The 27846-nt window shown below is 40.2% G+C and overlaps 3 protein-coding genes across 3 annotated transcripts; 1 reads left to right on the top strand and 2 right to left on the bottom strand.

The window, feature by feature from the left end:
• The first annotated feature begins 24 nt into the window (after positions 1–24).
• Positions 25–6735, top strand: asl (argininosuccinate lyase). Its single transcript, XM_056397121.1, has 16 exons — positions 25–182; positions 400–594; positions 1312–1395; positions 2522–2578; positions 2703–2800; positions 2913–2990; positions 3118–3195; positions 3277–3329; positions 4000–4062; positions 4184–4298; positions 4541–4625; positions 4818–4877; positions 4984–5067; positions 5437–5517; positions 6029–6135; positions 6335–6735. Exons 1-16 carry the CDS (start codon positions 168–170, stop codon positions 6477–6479), a joined length of 1398 nt encoding a protein of 465 aa, XP_056253096.1. The 5' UTR covers positions 25–167; the 3' UTR covers positions 6480–6735.
• Positions 6736–6979: 244 nt separating this feature from the next.
• Positions 6980–15305, bottom strand: ca4c (carbonic anhydrase IV c). The gene is made up of 8 exons (XM_056397122.1): positions 15150–15305; positions 11219–11266; positions 10655–10819; positions 10031–10176; positions 9373–9465; positions 9199–9265; positions 8877–9040; positions 6980–8074 (listed from the first exon to the last, which is right to left on the bottom strand). Exons 1-8 carry the CDS (start codon positions 15202–15204, stop codon positions 7886–7888), a joined length of 927 nt encoding a protein of 308 aa, XP_056253097.1. The 5' UTR covers positions 15205–15305; the 3' UTR covers positions 6980–7885.
• An 887-nt stretch (positions 15306–16192) lies between these two features.
• aldh3a2b (aldehyde dehydrogenase 3 family, member A2b) lies at positions 16193–26872 on the bottom strand. Its single transcript, XM_056397120.1, has 11 exons — positions 26739–26872; positions 24495–24657; positions 23849–24080; positions 20823–20908; positions 20119–20327; positions 19865–19982; positions 19489–19630; positions 19199–19365; positions 19002–19101; positions 17774–18012; positions 16193–17079 (listed from the first exon to the last, which is right to left on the bottom strand). Exons 2-11 carry the CDS (start codon positions 24654–24656, stop codon positions 17065–17067), a joined length of 1470 nt encoding a protein of 489 aa, XP_056253095.1. The 5' UTR covers position 24657; positions 26739–26872; the 3' UTR covers positions 16193–17064.
• Between the last annotated feature and the right edge of the window lie 974 nt (positions 26873–27846).

The raw sequence follows: 27846 nt of genomic DNA, 5'->3' as shown, positions 1-27846 counted from the left end.
CCGCTGTAGCTGTAACGTCTTCGTGACGTATTTTAAAGTGACAGCAGCTTCAGCAGAGATTGCCTCGTTCCCTTCTTGCTGCATGGCCGGTCCGTTGGCATTTAACTGCACCTCAGCCAAAACATTTCTCCTGACAAAACTGCTACAGACACACACCGTCGATAAATATGGCCGGTACAGAGGTAAGGTTAACTGTTTATGTTTAGGCTCCCTGACCACCGCCGTTCACGTGTTGTTGTTGTTTTAACGCCCAGCTGGACGGTAACAAAACAACCCGTCACACTGAGATCTCTTCTCCACCGTGAACCGCTCAACGCTGTTTCACTCCTGCTAAATATATGTTTTAGCTGACCCTAACGTAGCGATGTACGCATTTATTTTGCTCCTCTGTCTCATCAGGGAAGTAAACTTTGGGGAGGTCGTTTCGTGGGAGACACTGATCCCATCATGGAGAAGTTCAATGCATCCATCGCTTATGACCAGAGGATGTGGGATGCTGACATCCGAGGGAGCAAGGCTTATGTGAAAGCTCTGGAGAAGGCGAAGCTGGTCACCAGGGAAGAGATGAACCAGATTTTACACGGGATGGATCAGGTTAACTCTTATCTCTCTCTCTCACACACACACACACACACACACACACACACACACACACACACACACACACACACACACACACAGAGCTGGACTCAGATTCAGGGAAAATAGACTGAGAAAGTTCATCAGACAACCAAATCATAGGTCCAAGCTGACACATTTGCAGCTTTATGATTAATGCAAGGGCATGCACTCCTGCTGGATGGCGTGTGTGTGTTTCTGTCCGCCCTTCAGTGTAGATTCAGGTTAATAGATGACAGCTGAAAATGTGCCATTGCGCAGGATTCCTCTGCACTCTGCTGAGTGTGTGGTGAACAATAGTATCATCATGTGACAGGTGTCAGCTGCAAAACAGCTGCAGCAATTCTTTCACCCACACAGTCAGGTCGGTTTTCAGGGTGCCCTCTATAACCTGATGTTTTGCTTCGTGCAATGCAGCTGTCATTAGGTAATCAATACAACTTAAACACTGACTGTGTAGATAATGTGGGGATGCATATTTATCATACATAAGAACAGCTGTTTATTTACAGATCTCAGACAAACAGGTTCCTACAAAAATTTCCTGTATATGTTAAGATTAATCAGTTCTACACTTCTGAATCTCACCCTACATCTCCGAATTATTCAGTGGTTCAAATAGTGAAACAACAGGACCGCTCTTCTTAGTCATCCGGCTAGTATTAAGTGAAAATGTGCTATTTGTGTTTCCAGATTTCTGAAGAATGGTCTAAAGGGGCTTTTGTTCTCAAAGCTGGAGATGAGGACATTCATACTGCCAATGAGCGCAGGCTAAAGGTGGGACTCAGCTTGTTTGTTCCTCATAACTCTGCATAAGTTCACATGATGATAATATGATAGTTTGGGGTTTGTTACATATATGTAGTGTTTTATTATCTATGAGGCCTCCTACTCAATAAGGAGGCAGAGATTAAATCATTTTTTCTGTTTGTTAGCTAAATTAAAGGGTGATTACAGTTTAACTCAATTTAGGTCTGAATTTCATAGTTTTGTTTATTATTTGTATCGGTTACGGTAACATTGTACTACAATTACACTGTACTATCCTGAAGTCAGGTAAGGAAAGTGGTGCCTGTCTGATGTCTTTTTAGTGATGTTGCTGCATTCCCAGATGTCAGCAATAAGCTTTGTGAGTACAATGACGGCCAGGGCTCTGAAAACAAGACAGACCCAGTGTGTAATTAATGGGGGTTATGTAATTATCTGGAAGGATAATTCAAAGTAGATTTTAAATTCTGGTGCGTAAAAATAAAATGTATTCATGTTATCAAAGAACATGTCAACCGGTGCATCGGTGCAATGCCACAGTGTCGCTCATTGATGTGTTTTCAATAGGACAACAATGGAGACATATCAGGCTTTGGCTGCGCAGACAATACATGTTAGTAGATGTCAGCTTAGTCTGGCATGTTTGGACGGTCAGATAATGATACTCTAATTTATTTTAAGCCAATGCTATATACACCATCCTGATGGTGTAAATCAAACCTAATGTGTATTATTCCACTGCTGAAAATAGTTCCCAACAAATGCCCTGTTTACTAGTGTTTCCTACAGTGTCCACCTGTGTTAGCCACTTTACTTAGCCTTTAAAACAATAAATGTATTTCCACATGTATACCACAGACATGGAAGGGAAGTTGGAAAGTATTGAGAGACTTACACATCATTGCTTTCGATCTTTTCATGGGATTTGTTTACAATAAAGAAAAAAAAGAATATACCAGCCTAGTCTATTAAATGTCAACATCACAGTCAGCATCTATCTGCCAGAAACTGATCATTTTACAGTTTTTATTCTTTCAGTTTTGGGCTAAAAACACAGTGTTTTCCTTTAGACTCGAAGGCTAGGTGATGACTGCGGTGAGAGATGTCATACTCCTTTGACTTCCTGTTTTCTCAGGAGCTGATTGGTGCACCTGCAGGGAAGCTGCACACTGGTAGGAGCAGAAACGACCAGGTTTGTCACACGATCAAAACTGTAATGTATTACAATTTGGACTTGCAGCTTGTTTATTACTTCAAAGTAGGAACAAGCTAATTAAATATTGTGAGTACTTGCTGTGTGTGTTTTGGTTCATCAGGTGGTGACCGACATGAGGCTGTGGCTGCGGGATGCCTTCTCAACCCTCACAGAAAATGCCCTGCAGCTGATATCGACCATGGTGGAGCGGGCAGCAGCGTAAGTTAAATACACACTGGCACACGCAACCACACATGCTGTACCAACTTGTAACTGTGCTTTTAGTAAAGTTTCCCTGTGGTGTCTCCTGTCACTTCTCTCTGAACCTCAGGGAAATTGACGTCCTATTTCCTGGTTACACCCACATGCAAAGAGCTCAGCCAATAAGATGGAGCCACTGGATTCTAAGGTGACCTTTTATAAAGCAAAACATTCTGCACTTTGCATGTTTCCCACCTTTCATTTTACAGGACGTGTTGTTTACATCAGTCTCGTGTTTCTCTTTCCCCACACTCGTCGCGTGAATCACCCCTCAGTCATGTGGTTGCTCTGAGGAGAGACGTGGAACGGCTTCAGGAAATCAAGAAAAGAGTTAATGTTTTACCTCTCGGCAGGTAAGCTGCTACACACATTTACTGTCTGACACAGATTTTCACACACAGACATGATCGGTTAATGCTTCATGTCGTTTTCAGTGGTGCCATTGCTGGAACACCATTTGACATCGACAGGGAGCTACTCCAGAAAGGTTAGTCCCCTTTGCTTTAAAAAATAACCAGACTGTTTTCTTGTTTCTGTGCTTCTGAGAACTTGTGTCATAGTTATCTTTCAACTGTGTCTTGTGTATTTATGAAATATGTATTTTTAAAGAGGCTATAACTGATATTTTACAACAACAATATATCAGATGATGGCCATGTGCAGGGTACTGCAGAATTATCACCTGCATTTGCTGTTTTACAGTGAGTTTCAGATCACTGTTCAGCTGTGCGGTCTGTAAATTTACTGTTTTGGTTCACCCTCACCGCTCTTATAGGGATGTTTGGCCCTATGAGAGCAGTGAGAGTGCGTTAAATCTCTATAAGGCCGCTGTACACTACCTGCTCAGCACCAAACAGCAGACGGACTGACTAGCCGATGAACGTACTGGAGCATTTGGCAGCTTAAGAGACAGATATTGCCCTCAAGAGTTGGTGCAGATCACAGTGAAGACATTTTGTCAGGCGGACAGAAACACAACCCCGAGTAACAGCTGGATGTGTAAATACGTACCTCTCGGTAACAAGTTAACCATAACGACTTCAACAGTGATATGTCAATGCTACGTTCACAACTTGTTTCTTCTGCTCCAAAGTCGCCATAAAAAACCCAATTGTTGCAGGTTTAAAAACTACATTTCTCCTCCTCTGGATCTGCAGAGTTGGCGTTTGATGGCATCAGCCTCAACAGTATGGATGCCACGGGCCAAAGAGACTTTGTTGGTACGTAAACCACACATCAGCCAGATGTCATACATCAATGGATACGAACAATCAAACTACATTAAAATTAAATCGCCTCTGTCTGTACTCGCTTGTGTTTGCTCCGTGTGTGTTCCTTCAGTGGAGTTCTTGTTCTGGGCTTCGTTGTGTTGTACCCACCTCAGTAAGATGGCTGAGGACCTGATGCTGTACAGCACAAAAGAGTTCTCCTTCATCACACTGTCCGACGCCTACAGGTCAGTTTGTGTTTTATTGTGTTCCGCTAAATTACACTTAAATCATTATCGTACAAAGCTCCATGTGTGCACTGCAGCAATTCATTCATACGTAGTAAATAAAATGTCTTAAATCAGGTCATAGCTGGTGTTACTGCTGTGAACTTCTGTACGTTTCATTAAAGCCCGGTCATTTCTTGTGTTTACCTCCACCACCATGTTCCCTCTCACCTTTATATATGTATGTGTGTGTGTGTGTGTAGTACAGGCAGCAGTCTGATGCCCCAGAAGAAGAACGCCGACAGTCTGGAGCTGATCAGGAGCAAAGCAGGTCGAGTCTTTGGCAGAGTAAGACCGAATTATACACTTACCTGTTCATTGAAGAGATCTCATTGCTAGAACATCAGGTGTCTCGAGAGCAGTACTACTCGTAGCTGAGTGGCTAAGACCAGCACACTCACACGTTGACCTTTGACTCACTCTTCTGTAGTCTTTGTCGTTTTTTCATCAAACCTAAGTTTTGACTTTGTTGTATTTCAGTGTGCTGGGTTCATGATGACACTGAAGGGCCTGCCCAGCACCTACAACAAAGACCTGCAGGTACGACATTGTCACTTCATGGGAAGAACTTTTTTTTCCCTCCGGACATTTTCTCTCTAACTTTTATTTTTGTCATGCTGTCTTTGTATTTGCCGTCCTTCTTCAGGAGGATAAAGAGGCCATGTTTGACTGCTATGATACTGTTCACGCTGTGCTGCAGGTGACAACTGGAGTCATGTCGACTCTGCAGGTCAGAGATTTAAATCACGGTTAATTATTTTTGAAAACAAAAATCACACTGCTTGGTCTCACGGATACAATGTGGTTGTTGATAACATTCACATTTTAAACCAGAAACCCACTGTCTCTGAATCTGTTTTCAGAGAGTACACAATATAGAAAGCTTGCACAAAGGAACGCAGTACATTTACATACACAGTACACCTAAAGTGAACTATGTCCATCTGCACTATCTTGTATGGGCATTTTCTAAACAGACTTTAAAAGACGAGAAAGTTTTAATTGGTTAAACTGATGTTGATTCAAGTTACATGTCAGGCTACACTGTTGTAGACTCCCCAGCCGTTGAAAAGACAAACCGACAATGATTTTGTTTCAGATCAACCAGAGAGTGATGGAAGCGGCACTCAGTCCTGACATGTTGGCCACTGATCTGGCCTACTACCTTGTGAGGAAGGGGGTGAGTAGTTCATGCTGTAGATGATATGACCATCTAAATGTTGTGCAAATTGTTGTTTGTTTCTTTTTTCTGGAAATAATTACAAAGAAAATCACTTCAGAAATATAATCAGCAGATTTCCAGCAAATCCGGATATTGTTAAGAGGCTGGAAGGAAAGATGAGTTTATTAGTGGCAGCAGCTCATATGTAACTCTGGTAAATCCTCATCAAATGTTGAAGATGACCTTTTCCACTGAATATTAATTAATCTTGATTGTTAAGTAAAGTGAAGCGGATTGTTATAATTTAGAATAACCTCAAAACTGATCTCTGAATAATATCAGCTCTGTATCTTCCATTGTCACCTTTAAATATTCAACATGTTTTACCCACAAAGTGAATATACAGTGACAGGAGAAAAAACAGATGGGGGGAAATGTAATTTCCACATGGCACAGGTTCAATCATGAAAATAGCAAAATCTATTTCTGTGGTTTTTGTGTGTAACCCTGTGTTGTTTGTGTGTTACAGATGCCATTCAGAGAGGCCCATGGTGCCTCTGGTCAGGCTGTGTTCATGGCTGAATCCAAAAATATCGCCCTGAATCAACTCACTGCGGAAGACCTGAGTGCTGTTAGGTGACTGTCTCTCTGTTACACACACAACCACAACCTAAAACCCTGCAAACTTTCTTTGAGCAGGATTAGTTTTAGTGTTTCTCTCATTTCTGCCATGCACGGTATTTTCCCCCTCCAGCCATTTTTGTCACATCAGTTTTCTCCAATTTTTCTCCCTCCTCCTCTCCTTCCTCGTCTCTGTACCTGCCCCGTCATTTAGCCCTCTGTTTGGAAGTGACGTATCCTCGGTGTGGGACTACAGGAGCAGTGTGGAGCAGTACAGCGCCCCCGGAGGAACAGCCAAGAGTAGCGTCGCCGCACAGGTGGAACACCTGAGGGACTGGCTTAAGAAACAGGCACAGTGACCTCGACCCAGTTTCACCTTAAAACATTTGAATCCAGTTTACTGCCACAATTAAGATATTAGATCAGTATGAAATGTCAGACTTAGGTCAAAATGACGTATTAATAGCTTGGAAACCATGTTGCCTTTAAAACAGTCTCCTCTCTTCTTTGTACTTTCACATACAACATGTTACATGGACGAAGTTACACCTGTTACAAAAGACCTGACCAGTGTAAAGTAGGTGACAGAAATAAATAAACGGTGGTCAAACTGTGTTTTTGAAGCCTGATCCATCATGACTTCCATCAGGTATTGTCTTGTGTTAAACCCACACAGACACAGGATGGCGCCGTTTAATGCCACAGAAAAGCTCAAAACATTATGCGTCTGCTCCAAAGTTACAGCTGTAACAGTCGAAATGTGCAGTGTTCTAGTTGTGTAATTCATTTAATAATACTATCATTGTCAGTCAAGAGTTAGTTAATTTGACGGGCTCACATACTGTACTAAAACAAAAAGGCAAGACAAGGCAAATTTATTTCTATAGACAATTTTAGAGGAAAGTTTGAGGCAAATGTGCAGGCTTTGTTAGGACATCTGTACAGAAACCTTCTGTAATCAGGCTCAACAAACAGAAACAATCAGTGATCAGTTTCTGATTTGCTAACATGAAATCAATGATTGGTGTTATCCCTGATAAGCTCAGTCAGTGCTTTCCCAGCGTGAAGTTAATTAAGGCTCATTTGCAATCCTAAAGGGTTCAGATAGATTCACTGGGTTGTACTGTCCATTTATTGGTTTTTATAGTAAATTTCTCCCCAGTTTTAATCTCATGAATGTTGATTATATACAAAGCAATGCATGAAGCACTTAAAGAGAGGAAGAGGTTGTTTCTCTGGCAGAGCATCACCGGTATTTATGTACATTCAGAATATAAATCATACAATGTACTGTACAAACAAGTGTACAATTGATTTAGGAAATATCGTATCGTCTAATCTTTCCTCTACGTTAAATCATCCGAACATTACAGGGAACAATATACATGACAAGTTAGGAGGAAATAGCAGAATAAGAGTTAATGTGTAAGGAAAGTCCCTAAGCTTATACGCAGCCATAAGAAGGAAAAAAAACCTATTGTGAACTCCTAATTCTACATTTCTATCCATCACTCCCTTATTGAAAAGGTTAAAGATTTAAGTTGTAAATTAATGTAAAGAATAAAAAATATTGACCCTTAAAGATGCCAAAAAATAAGGTGTGAGTCTGTTGAGGTAAAGCTTCCTAGCTCTTACATGCTGCAGGATGTTAACCTGAACCCAAACATAATGAACAGTTGGTTGTTTTACTAGCACACAGGTAAAAAGTTGCCTTTGCACATATAGTAGCTTTTGCCACTTAAATCAGGTGTTTTCATGTGTCGAGTCAGTGCATCAAACCCGTTGTACCGAGCACAGCTGAGAAAACGCCGAACCACAAGTGCATCACACTCGTCAGAGATGCACTGGCCTTGGAGCGGTACACGACTCTGCCGTCCAGAGGCTGCGTGGGTCTGAAGATGTCGATCATTGGCTGTCCAGTCCAGAACTGACACTGCTTAACTATTGCATCCAGCTGGAGAGGAGAGACACAAAGGAGGAGCAGAGGGGAAGTTTGTCAGTGACTCAAAGTTTGTCACATTCCAGTGTTGAACTTCCATCTCTTAAAAATTGGAATTCATTACAAGAGACTCTTTAATTGCCAAAAATCTAATCATGGTAGTTTTATTTTTGCACAGGGATAAAACATCTCTTTAAAACACATTAATGTCATGCTCAAGTTGTATCACTGAATACATAATCTAAAGGTCTTTGAAAGCCTTCATTATGTCTACAATCTATGTCCAAAGTCAACTTTAAGGTTCACAGATTTGTTGAGGAAACGTTTGCTGACCCAGAGCTTTTAATCTTTAGCTGTGTTCCAGTCCCAAACTGGATACTAGTTCTGTACAGTATGGACTACATACTATTCTACATACTATTCTACATATTATTCTACATACTATTCTACATATTATTCTACATATTATTCTACATACTATTCTACATACTATTCTACATATTATTCTACATACTATTCTACATATTATTCTATATATTATTCTACATACTATTCTACATATTATTCTATATATTACTCTAAATATAATTCTACATACTATTCGAAGTATATTTTCATTAGATGATGATTTATTTTTGTTTTCCAAGATATTTTTGGACCTCCATCCACCGTTGAGCTGATATTAAAAAAGATCTGCCTTATTTTGTTAGCATAGCATCTGGTCTGAGTGTGAACACACGACATACTCAAAACCTGTTTAGAATTAGTGTGTAGTATGGAGATGAGCCGCGCCGTATAGTTTGTGATACTTCCTCACCTGTCGGCTGCTGATGGCCAGGGTCCTGTGAAACACCGTCCAGGCAACTGCCTGTTCACATCCTGGGGTTGTCATGGAGCCCACATAGCGATAGTAACTGTGGAGGTCCTTTGAAGATGGGATGATGTCACTGAGTCGAAAGTTTGGGATCACTGTGCTGCTGCCTTAACACAGAAAGACGGGAGGAGTGTGAGGAAGTAAAGTTTGGTAAAACTTAAAGAACGATCACATTCAAAGTCTCAGGCTTAGGTCCCTTATGATATAAAAAGGTTCTTCACGTCATATTTTTATGTTTCACACATTTAAGTCACCAAGCTCATACCATTGTTTTGTACTCGGCCCAAAGCAGCTATTACTGTGTCCAAAGGAGGATGATCCTCTGTTGATTCCTGTGAGGACGCCATCAACATTATGACACAAGCATAAACACTAATTTCTCTAAAAATTGTTATTAAGAATGCAGAGTCATGGAGATGATTACATCCAGATGTTTTACCTCAAACAGGAAGGCCAGCAGAGCTATACCCGCCATGTCATGTTCTGCCTCTGCCAGAGAACCGTACGGCTCCTTGATGTGGACAATGTGCAGCTGTGTCGAGGAGGAGAGGGTTACACTTATACTGCAGGACAGTCTGTATCACAGGGCACTGTAGTTAAAAACATGAACTGTCATCTGAGTTTAGTGCAGTGTTAAATGAATTGATAATGAGTAGTGGCACAATTGTGAATCAGTTTAAGAACTGAATTAGCACGTTATTCTCTTTGATTAATAATCCTTTTTACTACAGCAGAATAATCATTTGTTTTTAAATGTAATAAGACAGAAGTAATGTTAGACCAGTGGCAGGCAAATAGTGGCATGTAGTCAAAATATTTGGTCTGATGAAAGCAGAAGTTTTCATAGTTTACATCAAAACCTTTTCATACTTTTACATGACTTATTAATTATATCTCTGCTCTCGAGGCTCAGCACAGAACACATATTTGCGGATATGAATAATTTGTCTTGCCAGTGAGTTTTAATTGAAGCTTCTGTGAATCTGTTAGCTCCATATAAATGATTTAAAGAAACATATTGAAGACTAGTAGTCTAATTTCTCACTTCGATGATGACCCAAAGCAATAAATCATATGCAGTCTCCTGAATGATGTACCTCCATGGGGAATCTCTCTCCATCGATGGTGTGTTCGGATCCTGGTCTCCCATTCCCTCCCCAGTGGAAGTGAAACTGGGCGGCTCTGTAGTGACCGGGCAGAGCTCCTCCAGTCAGTCGGACCGACTGTGGTAGGTGAAAGTGAGCTGCAGGGAAGAGAGACTCTCTCTTAACACAGAACAGGAACCTTTTAACAACCTCAGTTACCAGACCTGTGTTTCCACCAGAGGAACCAGTGCGTTAATGTTTTCTGCAGCATTATTATACACCCAGCCTTTTTAAAAAACCAGCAACCGGAAAGACGTTGGTTTGATTGTGGTTTGCGGCCGACAATTATCAGGATGGAGCAGCTAAGAGATTTTACAACCAATAGACCAATGGCGAAGTCCAGGATTTGTCCACTAGACTAATTTGCTGCATCTTCCCAGGGCTTTGGCCGCCTGTGGAAACACAAATCACAATGCGCTGGAGGATCTTTTACCCCTGGGAAACTTCCTTGAACTTTTGGTGGAAAAGCACCTTTAGAGAAAAATAACAAACCAGTGGTGTTTAAGAAAAAAATGATTCTGTAGGAGAAGAGAGCGGGTTTGTCTGTTAGGCTGGATAAAGCAGGCTCTTTGTTACCAGAGTGTCCTTTGTTTTCCACTGTAATGTTGATTGTGTCGGTGTGACCAATGAAGTTGAAGGGTGGCAGGGCGCTGTTGACGTGCACTTTACTGGTGACAATGTTAATCGGTGACTGGCGTAATCCTCCACAGCTGGGAAACTGAGCTGCCCAGTGGCTGGGATCTGAACAACCAAAAACAGCAGCATCAATAACACCATCACATGTTAGGCCTCGCTGACTGTACCGTCTCAGCTGGTAGTTTGGGTTAAAATAAGAACTTCGTTGTTGTGATTACAACCTGAGGTTAAGGTTGTGGTGCGGGTCATGGATAAAAGAAACAGGAAAACATCGGCTTCAAACAGAAAATGATGTGTATTGTCGACCCATCTATCCACCCTGACCTGCTCCTAACACATCATCATCTGTCTTCCTACTTTGCTCCCGTCATAATTACCACGGCCACTAGAGGTCACGTGACAATAAAACATAACTATGGGTCGTAACAAACTGTTTTCACACACGACCTCCGGGGGAGTTTTTTACAGGACAGTTTCTTTTGAAGGATTTGTATGTGGTCTTACCTCTGCATGTGTCATCACAGGAGTACTGGCTCTGGTAACACCACTGAGCTGCAGAGAAAGTGTGACACTCAGTTCAGACACAGACATACAGTATATTCTTCTTCAGGACAGTTGTCCTGTGGGTCAAACAAGCTGGCTTTCTGCAGTTAATAAATGAGTATTAATTGCCCTCACATTCACGCTCTATCAGCCACAGTGGGCTTTTTTTTCTCAGTCAGCAGTCTTACTATCTGATCTGCTAATGTGTTCGTGCTCGGCAGCTGAACTTTGAGAAGTCAGGGCGGGCAAAACACTTTCTCTCTCTCACACACATAATCCAAGATAATTATTAATTCTCACATTACCAATCCCGTCCTTCAGTTGTCTTTTTGTGCTCAGTTAAATATAAATGATCTGATAGCAGTTAAATAAACAAATTATGGCAAGATTATCACCCTTGACAAATTAATGATGTATTACGGTGACGGGACAGACTCAGTGACCTGACCTGCTGTTGGACACAGTGAGGGTGCTGAGCTTAATGCACTGAAACTGGAGGTTACACAAACACTGAGGATGATAATGGGACAAAGCGTTTTCCCAAAGGACCGCTTTGAACTTGAAAAAAGAAGTGACTGAACATTTACATATTCAGTAAACTGCTGCCTATAGACTCAGCTGCAGCGAGAACAGGCAAAATATACAAAAAATGTACGCATTGTTGTCTGACATGGTTTTTAATGAGGAGTTTCTGAACACAATGCACTAAATCTAAAAAACTGAAATGATAAGTAAATATTTCAGACAGCCTGTTTCCAGTTGTTTCTGCCCTGTCTTTCACATCTGGCCACATCACACCTGCTGTCAAAGTCTCCCTCGTCAGACACCCTAGATAAAAACACTTTGTGTGACAAATTGAGGCTTGGCATGACAGGAGTGACGTCATCACAGGCCATGACCTCTGAGTTTGACCTGGTCATGAGATTTTGTAATGTTGTTTAGCAAATTTTCCAATTGGAAAAATAAAAAACCTCACTTTCATTGAGAAGAGACCATCAATAAGTGTTTGGTAACACTCCTAAACTGATGCTGCATTACTTAGTTGGATATTGATTTTTTTTCACACATCTGCATGTTCTGCTTTCTTTTGAGCAAACACCAGGTAACCAAGCAACTGTGTCATTTTTACCTGTGATTTCACAGTAATTATATTCAAATGTCTCTTATCTCTTCATTGTGCACTCAGAATCAAGGCTGAATGTGTTTGAGATTTGTATCGATGAAAACGGCACCGGTGTCATTAGAATGGAGGAAATCGGTTTAAAATCAATGTTTGTGATTACTGCACACTCGGACACAAAGGGACTTCCGGGTGTCTGTGCAGGTCTGTACTGAATGACTCGCGCGCTCCAAACATTCACGTTCACCTTTGAACTGGCATGAAACACACAATGTCCGTTTCCTCGACAATTCTCAAAACACACACTTAAAATATTTAACACACTCTCACACACACACACACTGTGGGCTACAGGTGGTTCCAGTATTGATTTCTTCATTAGTCAGGTGAAGCACTTTTACACTTTTCTCCAATTTAATTTGCAAACTCCCGATATGAATCTCATATTTGCATTACTCATAGTTCCTCACTCTGGTGTCATGGTCACATCTGTGTCGCTATTTTTACACTTCCTTGCACTGCTTTTGCTCACCTGGAAATACAGAAACACAAGCACATCAGCGCAACGTGGCTGCACCTGTTCACTGCAGCGGGTCTCTGAATGACGCGTGTGCCCTCGCGCGTCTCACCCACAGGACCCCAATAAGCTGCCCCAAAATGCCTGTGTGAGTTTTTCTCATTGTAACCATATATTAACTTACTAAAATATTAAAGTTCCTAATGCACATGAACATTTCGATCATAAACAAACAAACAAACAAACAAACAAACAAGAGAATAACCCAAAACAATGAACAATAATATGGGGGGTGGTCTGTTGTCCATTAATATACTCAACATCACTGTCATTGTTTCTCACAGCTAGCTTGAAAAAAATTGAATCATCCGGTTGAACAGAGAGACTCCATATTGATTTGCACTATTTAAATAGAGGCATTGAATTCAAATGAAATCAAATTCACTTAATCTACAATGTACTTCAAGAAGGTCAAGTAAATTATCTTTTATTGATTCACATTATAATATCTACACCTCACAATAAGTTGTAGATAAAGAGACACAGACTGATTTTTAATCTTGCAGACAAGTCTGTGGTGCAGAGGTGGTTGTGATTACACTGATTGCATTCAGTGTGAAGTGGATGTCTGGCTCAGGAAACCTTTATTCAGCTCCTTAACTGCCTCTATGCTACTGCCCTGAACATGTCCATCCAACAGGTGCTGGTGAAGTCATTTAGTCTTGTGCTGTGGTTGTGTATTGTATTGCTGATGTGAATGAAACTCCAGTGGCTGACTCCGCGGTGGGAATGAAAGGCGCTATAGAGAACCATTTAGCTAATATAGGAGCGCAGATTAACCCCGCTGCCTCCCACAATGCCATTCTTTGAAAGGGGCCAACAGTTCTCACCAACTGAGAACAATGCACAGGTGGAGGTTGGCTTTACTCCACCTGGCTCATACACCTGTGCCAAACCGAGCGGTACAGAAAAGGCAAACCTAAGACACGTCACTGTAAATCCACCAGATTTACTCTGTTTTCTTTTCATTCCTTTCTCCTCTTCCTTGCTATTTTCTAATGAGCCACAGAAATCCATTGCTAAAATAAGTGGCTCCCAATTTTGTTTTAGCTTTTAATGCATCGCTGTGCATTTCGAAAGAAAAAACATTCTTCCCCTTACAAACAATAAGAAGCAGTGGAAACACTGTAAACACACTCAGGAGTTTTCCTGCTACGGCTGTACTTGGTGTGATGTGACCAGTAGCTCATTATGACTTATACAAGCTAATGTTAGCAACGTTATTAGTATTTCTGTGTAACTGTCATAAGTGGGTCGGGATGCTAACTTCTTGACTCTTTGCTACTTCTGCCACTGTGAGGCATCCACTTATCCTCTTATTGTGAATTGTGACCAAAGTCACTTAGTATAACTTTAAAACAAAGCAATATCCACCTGAAATTAGAGCTGCAATGATCAGTAAATTAGCTGATTAGTTGATCGGCAGAAAACTACTTTGACAATCGATTAATTGTTTAAGTAATTCTTCAATTAACAGTTTCAGCTTGTCAGATGGGACAATTTGCTGCTTTTCTTTTATAGTAAATTAAATGTTCTTTGTGTGTTGGACTGTTGCTCGGACAAAACGAGACCGTTCATGATGCCACTTTGAGCAGAGATGGTTTTTTTCTGGCATTCACAGGCATTTTTCACAGTTTTATAATGTTTTATATTTTACCAAATAACTGATCACTTTACTGAAAAATTAATCAGCAGATTAAATGTTTAAATAATTGTTTGCAGCTCCTCATCACTTGTTGCATATATTTTTCTCCTTGTTTTATTTGAATAGTCCCAAACAGGTAAAATTAGTCAGTAACTAACACAAAAAAGAAAAAGTGCATATCTTTGTGTTATATTTTTCTGCGTTTCTCCCCTATTTATGACCTTGTTACTCCTCTCCTCCCTCGGGTTGAGAGTCACTGCCCTTGATAATGTTCTCATGCTGCAAAGGTTTTAAAGTGTTAGAAGTCATGTTCACAAAGCATTACAGCCGTGATCTGTCCGACTGAAATGCTGCAACAATCTCTTCACTGTATTTTATGCACCTCCGCAACACAATAGAGAATCACTTTAAAAGTTAAAAAAGCTCAAAGTAGCAGAGTGTGTGTGTGCAAAGGTGTAAACTAAGCCAAGCATAGCTTTTGAATGCAGTTTTAATTGTCTTAGTAATGTAAGTGTGTATGTGTGTGTGTGTGTGTGTGTGTGTGTCCTACCTGTGGACTCAGAGAGGAGAGAAAGTAGAATCAGGAGGTAGAGAGAAAAACCCATGATCAGGACCAGCACAGAGCAGAGAAGATCCTGATAGACTCAATTTCGGCTGCTTTCACATACTGACTCTGCGCAGCATTTGAGGGTGGGAGGGAAACTGTTATAAGAGTATGACATAAGGTGTGTGTTTGTGTGTGTGTGTGTGTGTGTGTGTGTGTGTGTATGTGTGTGGCTCTGAGCAAATACCCCCATTTGTCAGGTGTGTGAAAGAGGAAAGATGGACACCTGGTGGTAAGATAAGATACTGTGGTGTTATTATCAGTCAGTTTCCTGTGTGTGAAACCGACATGGAAGCAGCTTCCACCTCCTCCATCGAACTAAAAACTGTATCACAATCCCATAAATGACACTTCAAACCTGATTTTGGGAAAGTGACTAAATCAAACAGGTACTGCACCGATTTCTCAGAACAAATTCTGATTACAGATCCTGCGGAGTACAACTGCGTGTGTGAAAACAGGTGTGTAAAGTCTGTTGTGGTTTCAGAGGAGGCTGCATGAACAGGATATAACAGAACAGAGTATTTTACAGGGTTTTACTGCTTCCTTTACTTCCACTGGCAGGACGGCTCAGGCTCTCTGGGACTGAGGCATCGTTAACGTCATTAGATACACCTGTTCTTCTTCTGCTGACCAGTCCAACACCTGTTGTTGTGTGTAGTGAAGAAAATACACTGATAGCGGAAATGGAGGAGACACTCACATTTGGAAGAAATGAAGAAATTGTGGACAATGACAGGTCAGCTCAGGAACATCGTACAGAGGCAAATAATAACGTATAAACTTTTATTTCTAAGAGAAAAAATCATGTTGCTTTTTCTTCGAAATTTAAAATTTAGCAGCACTGTTCACAAATTGCCTTTATGCACAGAAGTAAATTTATGTCTTCTATATGTCTAGTCATGTATGTATAATAGTAGAAGCAATATATATATATAATATACTATAATAATGAGCAATGAAAATTGAATAATCACATCATGAGGTGATACATGTAGAAATATATTTATTTCAATATTATTCCAATATACATGTATATTTATTCAACTGTTAACTAGAAATCTCTTAAAATTTAAATGGAATAACTGGTTTAACTGGTTGTCAGTTACTTAAATATACAGGCATTTGGTGTTTTAGGAAAATGACATAAAAACGTGCTTCATATGGTCCCGTTTGGTTCTAACAGGTTGTTATACGACTCATAACTCTGTGATCCAACACTAACGTTTCTTCTTCTTCTCTGCTGTCAGTGCACAGACAAACACTGAAACAAAACAAAACAGAAACAAAGCTGCACTATTGGCTGAAATGATCAAGAACCATCATGCTGAATGTTAAGTTAACGGCTCATCCATCATTGAAATGGAACAGACTCAAAATGAACTGTAGGTAAATTCCTACACAGTAAAAACTTTTGCATTATGATAAAAAAAATTACAGGTTAGTGAAATTTTACTAACTGTTAGGAAAGTATTGTTCATATCACAGTAAAGTGAAAAAACCTCACATCATACTGTAAGTCATACAGTAGCAGTAGTAGCAGTACTTCATTTAAAATCATTGGATTGGATATTCTAACGTATGTTTACACTGTTTGTGCCCAGCTGATCTAAAAGGTTAAAATAGAACATAAGAGCCTCTGATGGAAATAAATAATTACCTTCATTAAAAAATAAAGTTTCTCTCTACAGTGAGCTACATGAAACTTCAGGCGCCATTACTGAAAAGTAAGATATATTAAGGCAACAGCCGAAGTATTCCAGCGGTGCGTGCAGATGTTGAGTTGATTATACAGAAAACTCTCTGGTCCAAAGGGTCGAGGAAACAACAGATTTGTTGTCCGGAAAGCAGCAGGACGTCTTTAAAGGAGATAATTCTGAAAAAGCAACAACATATCCTCCAGTTAGAGACCTGTTTATTATTCAAGATTCAGGACAGGACAACAAACAATCCCAACATAACACATCATTAGAAATAAAACACATCACCCCCAACACATAAAAACTTGACAAACTGTATATCAGTGGACATAATATCTAACTGCAGAATTACATTACATTATACTTTTCTTTAACCTCTCACTTCCTCTGCATTGACTCTGCTTGGAAAATGACAAGTATCTCAAAGGCATGCTGTCACATTTCTGCCATCTGGTGGCGCTGTAGAGCAGCATGTTGCCCTGTCCTGTCTGTATCCTGTGTCCTGCAGGAGCACAGAGGTGATGAGGAATGTACTAGAAAGAGTTTGATACTAGAAGGAGTTTGATACTTCACAGTTATCTGCTGGAGACAGGACGATTAGGAGGGGAACACTGGGATTTCCATGTTTTATTCTTGGGTTAATAAATTGGACTGTGAACTCTGAACACTTCACGTAAGATGGAAAAGTGGGTGATTACAGGAGTTTAAATCTTCCCAAGTCTTTTCAACATAGAAAGAATGAACACACAAGTCAGAACTGCTGCTTGAAGATGGTCGAGTTATTACTATGTGTGTCAGTGTCAATACCATTTGTTTATCTTTCAGCTTCGCTTCCCCATGACAGCAATGCTGTCTCCCTCCATAACTCACCTGTAGCACAACAGCAGCCACCACAGCCAGGACGGCTAAGAGCGCCATCCGCCCAATCCAGCCCAGGTCTACGTTGTTCAGGATGAAGAAGCGAGCCCAGCCCAGTTTCTTGGGTGTGTGAGGCGGATACCGCATGCTGTTCACCCCCTCCATATTCAGCTTTTTGATGAGACAACTCCGCTGGTGGCTCAGCTGGTCAAAGCTGAACTTGCCGTGGTAGCAACCCATACCACTGTTTCCTGTACATGGGAGATAGAAGATGGTTTGACTATGTGAACAAATATTAGTCTCCAGTTTGACAGCAATAAATTGTTTTTTTTTGAGTGTAAATTAAATTGAATAAAATTAATCAAATTACATTAAACAATTAAATATGTTGAATTAAATTAAACATACTTAAATTAATTAAATTAAGTTATGTATAATAAATTATATTCAAATCAAATCATCAAATTAATTGAATTTAGTTCACAAAACTGAATTCAATTTAATGGATTAAACAGAAAATATAAAAATAACATTTATTAACAATAATTAACAAAATAAATAATTAATGAATTGAAGTTTAGTCAAAGTTTTAAGTCAAATATTGAATTGAAGTTCAAGTTAAGTTTAGTTAATATAAATAAATTAATCTATATGAATTAAATTAAACAATGAAATATTTATTTACTTGATTTCCACAAATAAATAAGAGTAAATCTCCTCAAAGTTAAATTGAGTCAAGCTAAACTAATTGATTTTGCTTAACTCAAAGTGACCTTGACCTTTGACCTTTTGCCACCAAAATCTAATCAGCTCATCCTTGAGTCCAAATGAACGTTTCTGCCAAATTTGAAGAAATTCCCCTCAAAACTCGTTACTGAGAAATCACACTCAGGAGAAGACGGACAGACAGAACAACCCAAAAACATGATGCGTCCAGCCCTGGCTGTCCCCGGCACAGAGGCATAAAAAGGAGCTGGAGAAAAGACGGTCAATCCTTAGAAAGTTACAGAAGTTACTGAATCGGTTGGACACAGACCCTCCTTATCCAACGCTGGAATGCAGCCATCCCACAAAAATTCGGTATAAGCCGCCTTAATACCCTTCTGGCATGGCCTACGTGCCTCCTTCGCTTGGTCAAGTAAGACGTGCCCGTTTACTCATTTTACCCTCCTGAATTCACTGAACGTGTGAATAAGCAAAAAAGAGAACGAGAGACCTCATTCTTACAGAGTGAACTCACCCACTCCTCCAAAAGGCAGAGAGCTGACAGAATAGTGGACAAGACAGTCGTTGGCCAGCAGTCCTCCGCTGGAGGTCTCATCTACCATTCTCTTGATCACCTTCACAGAAAGGAGGGACAAAATCATGTTGTACCCATGAGTCTGAATCTATATACACAATATACATAATGTGTGTGCCATGTCTTTTGTTAGATACCTTGTCATTAGGTGTGAAGACGTAGAGGGCCAGAGGTTTCTCTCCCTTATTGATAAACTTGATCGCTTCGTCCAGGCCGCTGACCGACAGGATGGGGAGCAGAGGTCCAAATATCTCCTCCTGCATCACCTTGGCCTCTGGCTTCACGTCACGCAGAACTGTGGGGGCTAAACACAACAATGAAACACTATTATTTCTGTTCTTCATCCCTTGATATGTGTAGAAAAGGGAAACAGAGTCACATACTCAGGCAGATAGGTCCTGATTGATCTTCATGTCAGAGGTATTACCTATGTAGCAGTCTGACTCGTCATTGTCTCCTCCTACAGCGATGGTGCTGTCGTCCAACATGGTCATTATCCTCTTGAAGTGGCGCTGGTTGATGATGCGTCCATAGTCGGGGCAGGTCTTTGGGTTGTCTGTGTAGAATTCCTGTCAGAGGAAACAATATTGAGTTAACTGAAGAAGCAACCCCTGAAACCAATGATTGTTTTGGTTCGTTTAGGTTTTAACATTCAGTTTTAAAACAGATCTGTTGACTTTCTTTGCTGCTCTTGAATCTTTTGGACAGAATCACCTGTTTTTGAAGTTTACATTTGAGATAAACAGCTTGTAACTTTTCCTTAGTGAGTGGTTCCAAGAGGTGTGTTTTCAGGTCTTCAGTACCTTAATAGATTTCGTGACCTCTTCGATGACCTGGTCCTGGATGCTGGGCTCGCAAAGGATGAAGTCTGGGGCGATGCAGGTCTGACCACAGTTAGTGTATTTTCCCCAGGCGACACGTCTATACAGGAGAGGAAGAGTTAACGGGAGAGTGTGAGGAAGGAACAGCTTCAGTGTGAGAGAGACTGGATGGAAAATAAAAATGTTATTGTAATAAAAATACGATGAAGAGAAACATATCCGAGCATCGTTCTGACCTGCAGGCTACGCTTATGTCACAGTTCTTGTCGATGTAGCAGGGGCTCTTCCCGCCCAGCTCCAGGGTGACAGGCGTCAGGTGCTTGGCGGCGGCCTCCATGATCAGTTTGCCCACCATGCTGTTGCCGGTGTAGAAGATGTGATCGAACCGCTGGCGCAGCAGCTCCTGGGTTTCCGACACTCCTCCGGTCACTACAGGGTAAAGCTCCTGGCACACAGGGTAGAAACACACATTCAGCTTTCACAATACAGCTCCTGAAGCATGTCAGTTTCACTAAAGTCTTTGTGATATCCATTTTATTATCATTTTGTTTCATTCTATCTGGGATTTGTAGATGAGATGAAAATATAACTGGCAGCTGGTTATTTGCACAAGAGCCTCTGTATGTAAAGTATATGAACTCTAGTAAAGGTGAACAGTTTTCATCTGATGTACGTGGACCATAAACACACCCCAAAATCTGTGTTTGTGTTCAGGAAGGAAATAATCCTGTTTGTGTGAAATTGTAAACATCACAAACAAAACGAATCCTGTCATGATCATCTACGACCGGTGAGTGAAGAGGGTTAAAAAGCTTTGACACCGTCTGCTTAAGAAACAACAGCAATCTTGCATCTCATGCACAATAGCAGTGTCTTGTTTCACTTCAGTGAGTCCTTGGATGCATGTCGTTATGCCGATGTTAAAGCGATCCAGCCTTACTTTGTCGATGTAAACTGGCAGCAGGTCCTCCATGACCTTTGCGGTGTGGACACACACCTCAGAGGGCTTGATCACAGCTGCATTACCTGCACAGATAAATGACAAAAGCAACAAATATGACAAGATAGAAAGACAGAGCCCCACAAAAGGGTAGAATTATGTCACAAATATGTTTTTTTAAAGCCTTCGTTTTCTTTTATGATATTTGTCCAATTTGCTTTTCCAGCACAAACTTAATATGACGTGTGTTTATGTTTATGGCAGCGGATGTTGGGCATGCTGTCAATCCAGAATTTGGAATATATATATATATATATAATAATATTAAAACTAATAATTTATAAACAAGCAACTAGTGGTGTTGCTAAAGACAGAGGCAGAGGAATTGAAGGCAGACTAACCACAGTGTTTACAAATGCCGGAACTGTATTATAGTGGTCTGATATAATGTGAGTGCTTGCTTTAGTCTCCTTCTTAAGTTCAGTTCTTCGTGCATTAGCTGTTCCTCTGGTGAAATATTACACCTGTTATGCAGATTGTCTTCCAATTATTCAGTAGCTGCTTTTCTTTTCTTTTCTTTTTTTGTGATGATGTTTGTCTTACTTTCTGTTTTACGTTAGCTGGCATGACATATTCTTAAGAGCAAGTTAATGAAACTCGCTCACATCCACAGCCACGCCCATATACAACCACCTTTCATCACATGACTCAACTTCTGTACTAAGGTCATGGGATACCACTTGCTGAAGATACAGTCAAAAGCTCTGGAAAAGCTATTAATGCAACCTTGAGTTTAGGATATTTGGTAACACTTTATAACAGTGCGGTTGTCAGTGTAATTTTGGTTTTACAAATCAGGTTGTGAACATGATTTTTCCCAAACCTCCGAAAACCTGTTTAGTTTTTACTTTGGTCTGATTGTCTGATAAGAAGAAGTTCACCTGTGAAGAAAACAGTCATTTGTGCACCACAGTGCCTCTTTGCCCTGCTGTCTGTTGGTTAACAAACATAATGTTACAAATGTCCTTCATGAAGAACACCCCCAACTAAAAATAGAAAGCAGTTCACAGTATTAAAGAAACTGCATTTTAATACTGCAACGTCTACTACACCTCATCACCATGTCACCTAAATAAACACGCCTTTAATAAACATCACAACTCAGGTTAGTGTTTTGTTCATCACAATAACTGTAGACTGTGTCCTTGACTGCAGGTAGCTCAGGATGACACAACACACACACACACACATGTTCTGGACCTGAAACTGTGTTTAAAGGTTAAAGATTAATAAACAGAAAGTGTATTTCAAATCTTTAAATGTGCTAAATCTAATTAAGTAAGTCTGGTGCTGGTGTTGGCCTACACTTTTATTTTCATGATCTTTACAGAGCATCAAGAAATCAAGAGAAACGACTTGTGCCCTACTAAGCAGATATAAGCATTTCTGTACGAACTGATAATGCTGGGGCAAAGGATAAAGTCCATGCTGCGCAAACACTCACTGGATACGCTGCAGACTGACAGGACTCAGTTCACTGAGTCCTCCACCCATCAATGTTTGAGTCAAAACAGGCTTTGTCCAAATGAAATACAAATGAGCCGTCTACCTGCAGCAGCTCTCGCAGAACCATTATGTAAAACTATCACTGGGGAAAAAGTAACAAGCAAAATAAAGACTCAGACAAAAGACTGTTAAAATACTGCAGTGTCATGCTTAGCAGTCACAAGCAAACACTCCACACTGAGGTTTGCATCACAAAGTGATCAGAGCTGAGCCAAAACACTTGATTTGGAGCACAGGGTGGCCATTTGAGGGCAGCCTTTTGAGACACACATGAATTATTCATGAGTTTCACACATTATCTTGCAGCGGATTGATTTACTCAGAGATTAACTTTGCCCTTCGAGCCATCACTGATAGGAGCAATGCACAGAGTTGCGATGTGTATGTTAACACATGCGAATCCACCACAACATCCACTCACGAGGATATGTAAAAAATAAAAAATAAAAAATAAAAAACACAGGACACACATTTGTCTACTCTGTCATGACTGCAGTGTAGAGTTCACAGAGTGGCCTTTGACCCACTATAATCAGATGCTGATAGAAAATAAAGATGGTTGTGCAATGGCAGGATAAAAAAAAAGGAACTGGAGGGGTAATGATCACAAGATGAGGAAACTGGACGGGACTGAACTGAGCTGCATGATATGCAAAAAAATAAAAAATAAATCATGTTATGATTATTTTGGCAGATATTGCGAAATGAGTCACGATTTAAGTTGGAATGACGGTTTTTGAATGATGATGATGCGTTTCTTGCTGGGACCTGAACCAAACAAGCTTGTTCCCTTAAGTCTGGAGAACAGCACCACAACACTTTATGACATATTTTACCTTTATCCAAAAAATTGCAGCTCCTGTGATTTGGATAGTGAGACGCCCTAGAAAGAACTAAATATTCACACGCTCCTGAGTGTCAGTGGTGTCCGCCTCTTTGTTATTTGATATGCAGACAGTTGTATGGGCTTTGAGGTTTCAAGGAATTTGGACCTGGTTCCTGCAAAACAAATCTCTTGTCAAACCTTTTATCTCCTCTCACTCTCTTTTCATTTTAATATTTCATATATTATGCTGCTCATCTAATTTTCAGGTTAGGAACAGGTTGTGGACATTATAATAGGCTGCCACTAAAACCTTTAGCGCTTCTTCCTTCTGTTTCTTCCTAGCCTGGGGTTACTTACTAATGTCGAAAGGTAAACCTAATAAGATTCGATAAGAGATTAAATCTTTAATAAATTAATCTTGCGTGTTGTGTGGACACAAATCTTGGATCAGTGTTTCAAAATTCAACGGAGACATTGTGCATGACGGCTGCACAGACATATCCTCTCAAAGTTCGTCACAGGGGGGAAATGAAGATGAAATCAGATAGAAGTGTGAACGCTGACCTCGTAACATCACAGACGCACACGCTGCCCTTTCACCCACGCCACACCCAAAACACACACGCTACAGTACCAGCGGCGATGGCTCCGATGAGCGGCTGGATGGTGACAGCCCAGGGGTAGTTCCAGGCCCCGATGATCAGCACCACTCCCAGCGGCTCCGGCTTGATGTAGACGGTGTCCGAGAGGGTCAGCAGGTTCTTCTCCACGGTTCGAGGGGCTGCCCACTCCTTCAGCTTCTTGATTGCCAGGCTGATCTCCCCCTCTAGACCCAGAGTCTCGTACAGCTGGGTTCCCACCTCGCTCTGGGGACGAAGTCAACACACCCTTTTTTTTTTACTCCAATTTTGAAGTTTGTTTGTAAACCTAAGAAAGTTTTAAATTTGTAACCAGTCCAGAATATCTTTCCAAATTTCTGAGCTCCAGCTCATATTCAAAGTGTCAGTTAATCGCTTCCTTTGGGGAGATCTTAATATGTTTTATGATCTGCTTTTTACTTGATTTATATTTGCATCGTGAGCTTGTTTCACACCTGCTGTCTTTTATAATGTAATTTCTTTTTTGTTCAATTTGTTACTTTTTTTTAGCTCTTATTTTTATCTCTCTGATGTCAGACATTGAATAACTTCATCTTCATCAGGAAATGCCATCAAAAAGAGACTAAAGTGAACTGTGAAGCCGTGAGACCGGGTATCGATTATTTTGGACTCAGTACTCACCTTATTGAGGTCTTTCTTGATGGCATCTGAAATCTCTTTCTGTCTCTCAGTGAATAACCGCTGTAAGTTCTTCAGCTGGCGGATGCGGTGCTCTAAAGATTTGGACCTGCCTGTTTCAAAGGCTTTCCTGGCACGAGCCACGGCCTGCTGCTCGCTGGACATCCTGGGAACAAAATTTCAAACACAAGATAGTTTTAGTTTGCTGAAAGCAAGACTAGACCTAGTTATATATAAAGCTGGTGGTGATATAAAACAGAAACTTCATGTACTGCTTTGATTTCTTCAGCGTGTGAAGGCTGGTCAATCAGAATTGTCAGCATTTGTTATATGTCATGTGATTAGTTAAAGGCCACAGTGTTTACTTCTAAACAATTACACAAATTTAAGTCTAAACTGGAAAGTTAACTATAAATTAGTTTTATATAAAACTACTAGTAGTAGTAGTTTCTCATCCATGCACATATGGACAATTGTTGTCACTTGCCAACTGAACTATAGAGCTGGTTAGCATGCTAAATTCAATAGAAGAAAAGTGTAGAAATAGAAGCAAAACAAGAGTTAACATTGACGTTGCTTTCCACCTCTAGAGACAGCCCTTGGACCAGTAAAGAAATGAAGTGTGATGCTGAACTTGCAATGTTTCCTCTAGACTGGAAAGTAAACAACTGGTAATGCTAAAGTTAGCTTTGTAGCGATAGCAAAACTTACAAAGGAGGACAGAGGATTTGTTGCTTTTCTCTGTTTCATACAACTGTAAAGTGAATATCGTTGGGTTTTGTTGGTGAACCAAACAAGAAATTTTATGATGTAACCTTCTGTCCTGGGATGTTGCAATTGTTGCAATCAGTCTAAACTGATGATTAATCAAAAAAAAAGATAAATCAATAATGAAAATAACAGCTAGTTGCGACCCCAAGCTAAATCACTTGATATCTATCACATCCATTCCATCTCCACATATCTGTGCTGTGTCACCTCCTCTGGGATTAAAGATGGTGAAGATTTAAATCAAATTTAAAAAATGTGGTTAAAAGAATCATGTTGTTAAATGTTGTTTTTTATGCATATAGATGATAGCTACAACATACAGATTATATATACATTATAACTCAGAGATGTTCTGCTTTTAATACAAAAGTAAGTAATTTTTGGTGCATGTCCTTCAAAAACTATTTGTTTTATGGTAATTTATGTCCATTCCAACACATTTCAAAGGTAAATATTGCATGTTTTTCCCCACTACATTTATTACACAGATATAACAGATAATGATTTTACACAGAAAACCTATGAGTTATAAATTATGAATAATAGGTACAGATTAAACTACCCAACAGCGTGCAAGGTAAACCAAATTACCTTAACCTGTAAAAATGAAATACTGCTTATATAATGCATCAGTACTAAGGCTACAACTATTATCCTAAGTATTTCCCCGATTAATCGATTAATAGTTTGGTCTATAACTTAGGTTGGAAATTCATATTTGAGAAACTGAAACAGGACACAAAATGATACTCAATCCTCAAAAATATTTGCATACTCATTTTCTGTCTATTGACTAATTGCTTAATTGTTGCAGCTCTAATCAGAAGTAATAACTCAATTATACAATAATGCAACACTGACAAATGAATACTGTTACTGTTACTAGTATTTTTATGTTGTGGTACTAATAACTTTAGTGAAGCAGAAGATTTAAATACCTCTTCCACTGCTGAAAAAGTGCATTACTGTTAAATAAAAGCAGTTTCTGTACCAGTAACCACTTCACCTAATAACCTTTATTGCTGCACAGTGAGTTTGAATGACGCCCCTGCTGTTGTCAGCTCTGCTCTTTGCGGAAAACAGAGAATGAGCTGCAAAAAGAAACCACCAGGAGAATAACTGGGTCAGAGTTAAAATGTGTTGTGATGAAAAACTACAGTGTCAGTTTACACACATAAACAGACGGTAATCATCGGGTTTTCGTTTGGACATCACGCTCCGCGGTGATCCGTGATAGCGGATCTTTGAGACTGTGTAACTACACATTAACTTTCCTAAAGTTGTTATGCAACATCTTCCCAGTCTATTATAGATGTGGACCAGTTTTCTTATCGGGGTATTTTCTCTTTACTAATAGTGTTTGTCAGTTCGTTTGGCGACTTACAGTTCCGCTGGTCGCTGTCTGTGCGCCGTTTGGCCAAATGTCTGAAACGACTGACAGGAAACGCTGCACACGTGTTTTTGTTTTATTCCTACCTGAATAATTTCAGTTGCGGTTGATTCCTGAAGATCCCTCTGGGTATGGACGGTGAGATAACCGGCCGCAAAGAAGCTGAACAATGACAGCGGCAGAAAAGCACAGCTCTCCTTCCCCGTTAGGTCACACCCCCACAGGGGCAGGACTAAAGCGACTGGAGGTTATATCCTTCAGTCCCGCTAGGGCTGCAAGGATGGATGGATGGGTCACTTGTTGCCGGGCACAGACCGGTTACTTACCACAGCCTGTGTAAGAGTTAATATTGCACAGATCTTAGTTAAAAGACACAAAACGACCCCAAGGAGATGCACAATCATCCCATATACGAAATGACTACAAACATAAGTCCAGACTACAGACGTCTTGTCGCCTGTTTCAGCCTGTTGGTCCTATTTCCTCATAATCCACCCATCGATCTACGGATGTGGGCCAGGTAATCCACCACTTTGGTCCAAACTGAGATATCACAACAACTCTTGGATCATTTGCCATGAAATTTAATAAAGATCATCTGGACTTTTCCTCTAGCGCCGCCATCAGGTTAAGATTTTAATTTGTCCAAAGCTTTGGCTCGTGACCAAATATCTGCAATACTAATGTCATTCCCATCAGCTGCAGCTGTACTTTGGTTTTAGTGCTTCAGTAGTGGAGGAAATATTCAGATCCTTGACTTAACCTCAAATACCACACTGTACAAATACTCCATCACAAGTGATTGCAATTGAAAATGTTACTCAAGTTAAACTTAATCAGGAAAATATGAATTAAAGTACAAAAAGTAAAAGTAATCACTGCAAAAAATGGCCTGTGTTAGTGTTATACTATAACACTGTACATCATTAGATGATTATTACTCATGCAAAACAAGCATTTTACAAGCTCATTTTAAACTATATTTGGCTGCAACTCCTTATTGATTTTTGAATTACTATATGAATTAATTCAGTTGAAGTGGTGCAAGGATCAGCTGTGACCTGCAGCCAGAAGCAGGAACAAGGGTTCCCAAACTGGACCTGGACCTCACTGTCACATAACAAACCGCGCTGGATGATGAGCCAAAGAATCCTCTAACATGATTATAACGATTAAAAAGTCTCTAAGGAATAT

The sequence above is a fragment of the Seriola aureovittata genome, chromosome 15 (genome assembly GCF_021018895.1).
Source record: "Seriola aureovittata isolate HTS-2021-v1 ecotype China chromosome 15, ASM2101889v1, whole genome shotgun sequence".
NCBI classification, from domain to species: Eukaryota; Metazoa; Chordata; class Actinopteri; order Carangiformes; family Carangidae; genus Seriola; species Seriola aureovittata.
Note: the sequence above shows the minus strand (reverse complement) of the source record. Positions and strands in the feature narration are given on the sequence as shown.

Coding starts and splice junctions, on each gene's coding strand:
- asl (XM_056397121.1), top strand. Junction 2,579..2,702: donor GTAGGAGCAGAAACGACCAG/GTTTGTCACACG, acceptor TTGGTTCATCAG/GTGGTGACCGACATGAGGCT. Junction 4,878..4,983: donor CCTACAACAAAGACCTGCAG/GTACGACATTGT, acceptor GTCCTTCTTCAG/GAGGATAAAGAGGCCATGTT.
- ca4c (XM_056397122.1), bottom strand. CDS start 15,204: ATGGGTTTTTCTCTCTACCTCCTGATTCTACTTTCTCTCCTCTCTGAG. Junction 9,266..9,372: donor TGCTGGCCTTCCTGTTTGAG/GTAAAACATCTG, acceptor GCGTCCTCACAG/GAATCAACAGAGGATCATCC. Junction 8,075..8,876: donor TGGCCATCAGCAGCCGACAG/GTGAGGAAGTAT, acceptor TCTCCTCTCCAG/CTGGATGCAATAGTTAAGCA.
- aldh3a2b (XM_056397120.1), bottom strand. CDS start 24,656: ATGTCCAGCGAGCAGCAGGCCGTGGCTCGTGCCAGGAAAGCCTTTGAA. Junction 19,983..20,118: donor GACATAAGCGTAGCCTGCAG/GTCAGAACGATG, acceptor TCTCCTGTATAG/ACGTGTCGCCTGGGGAAAAT. Junction 19,102..19,198: donor TCTTCACACCTAATGACAAG/GTATCTAACAAA, acceptor CTTTCTGTGAAG/GTGATCAAGAGAATGGTAGA.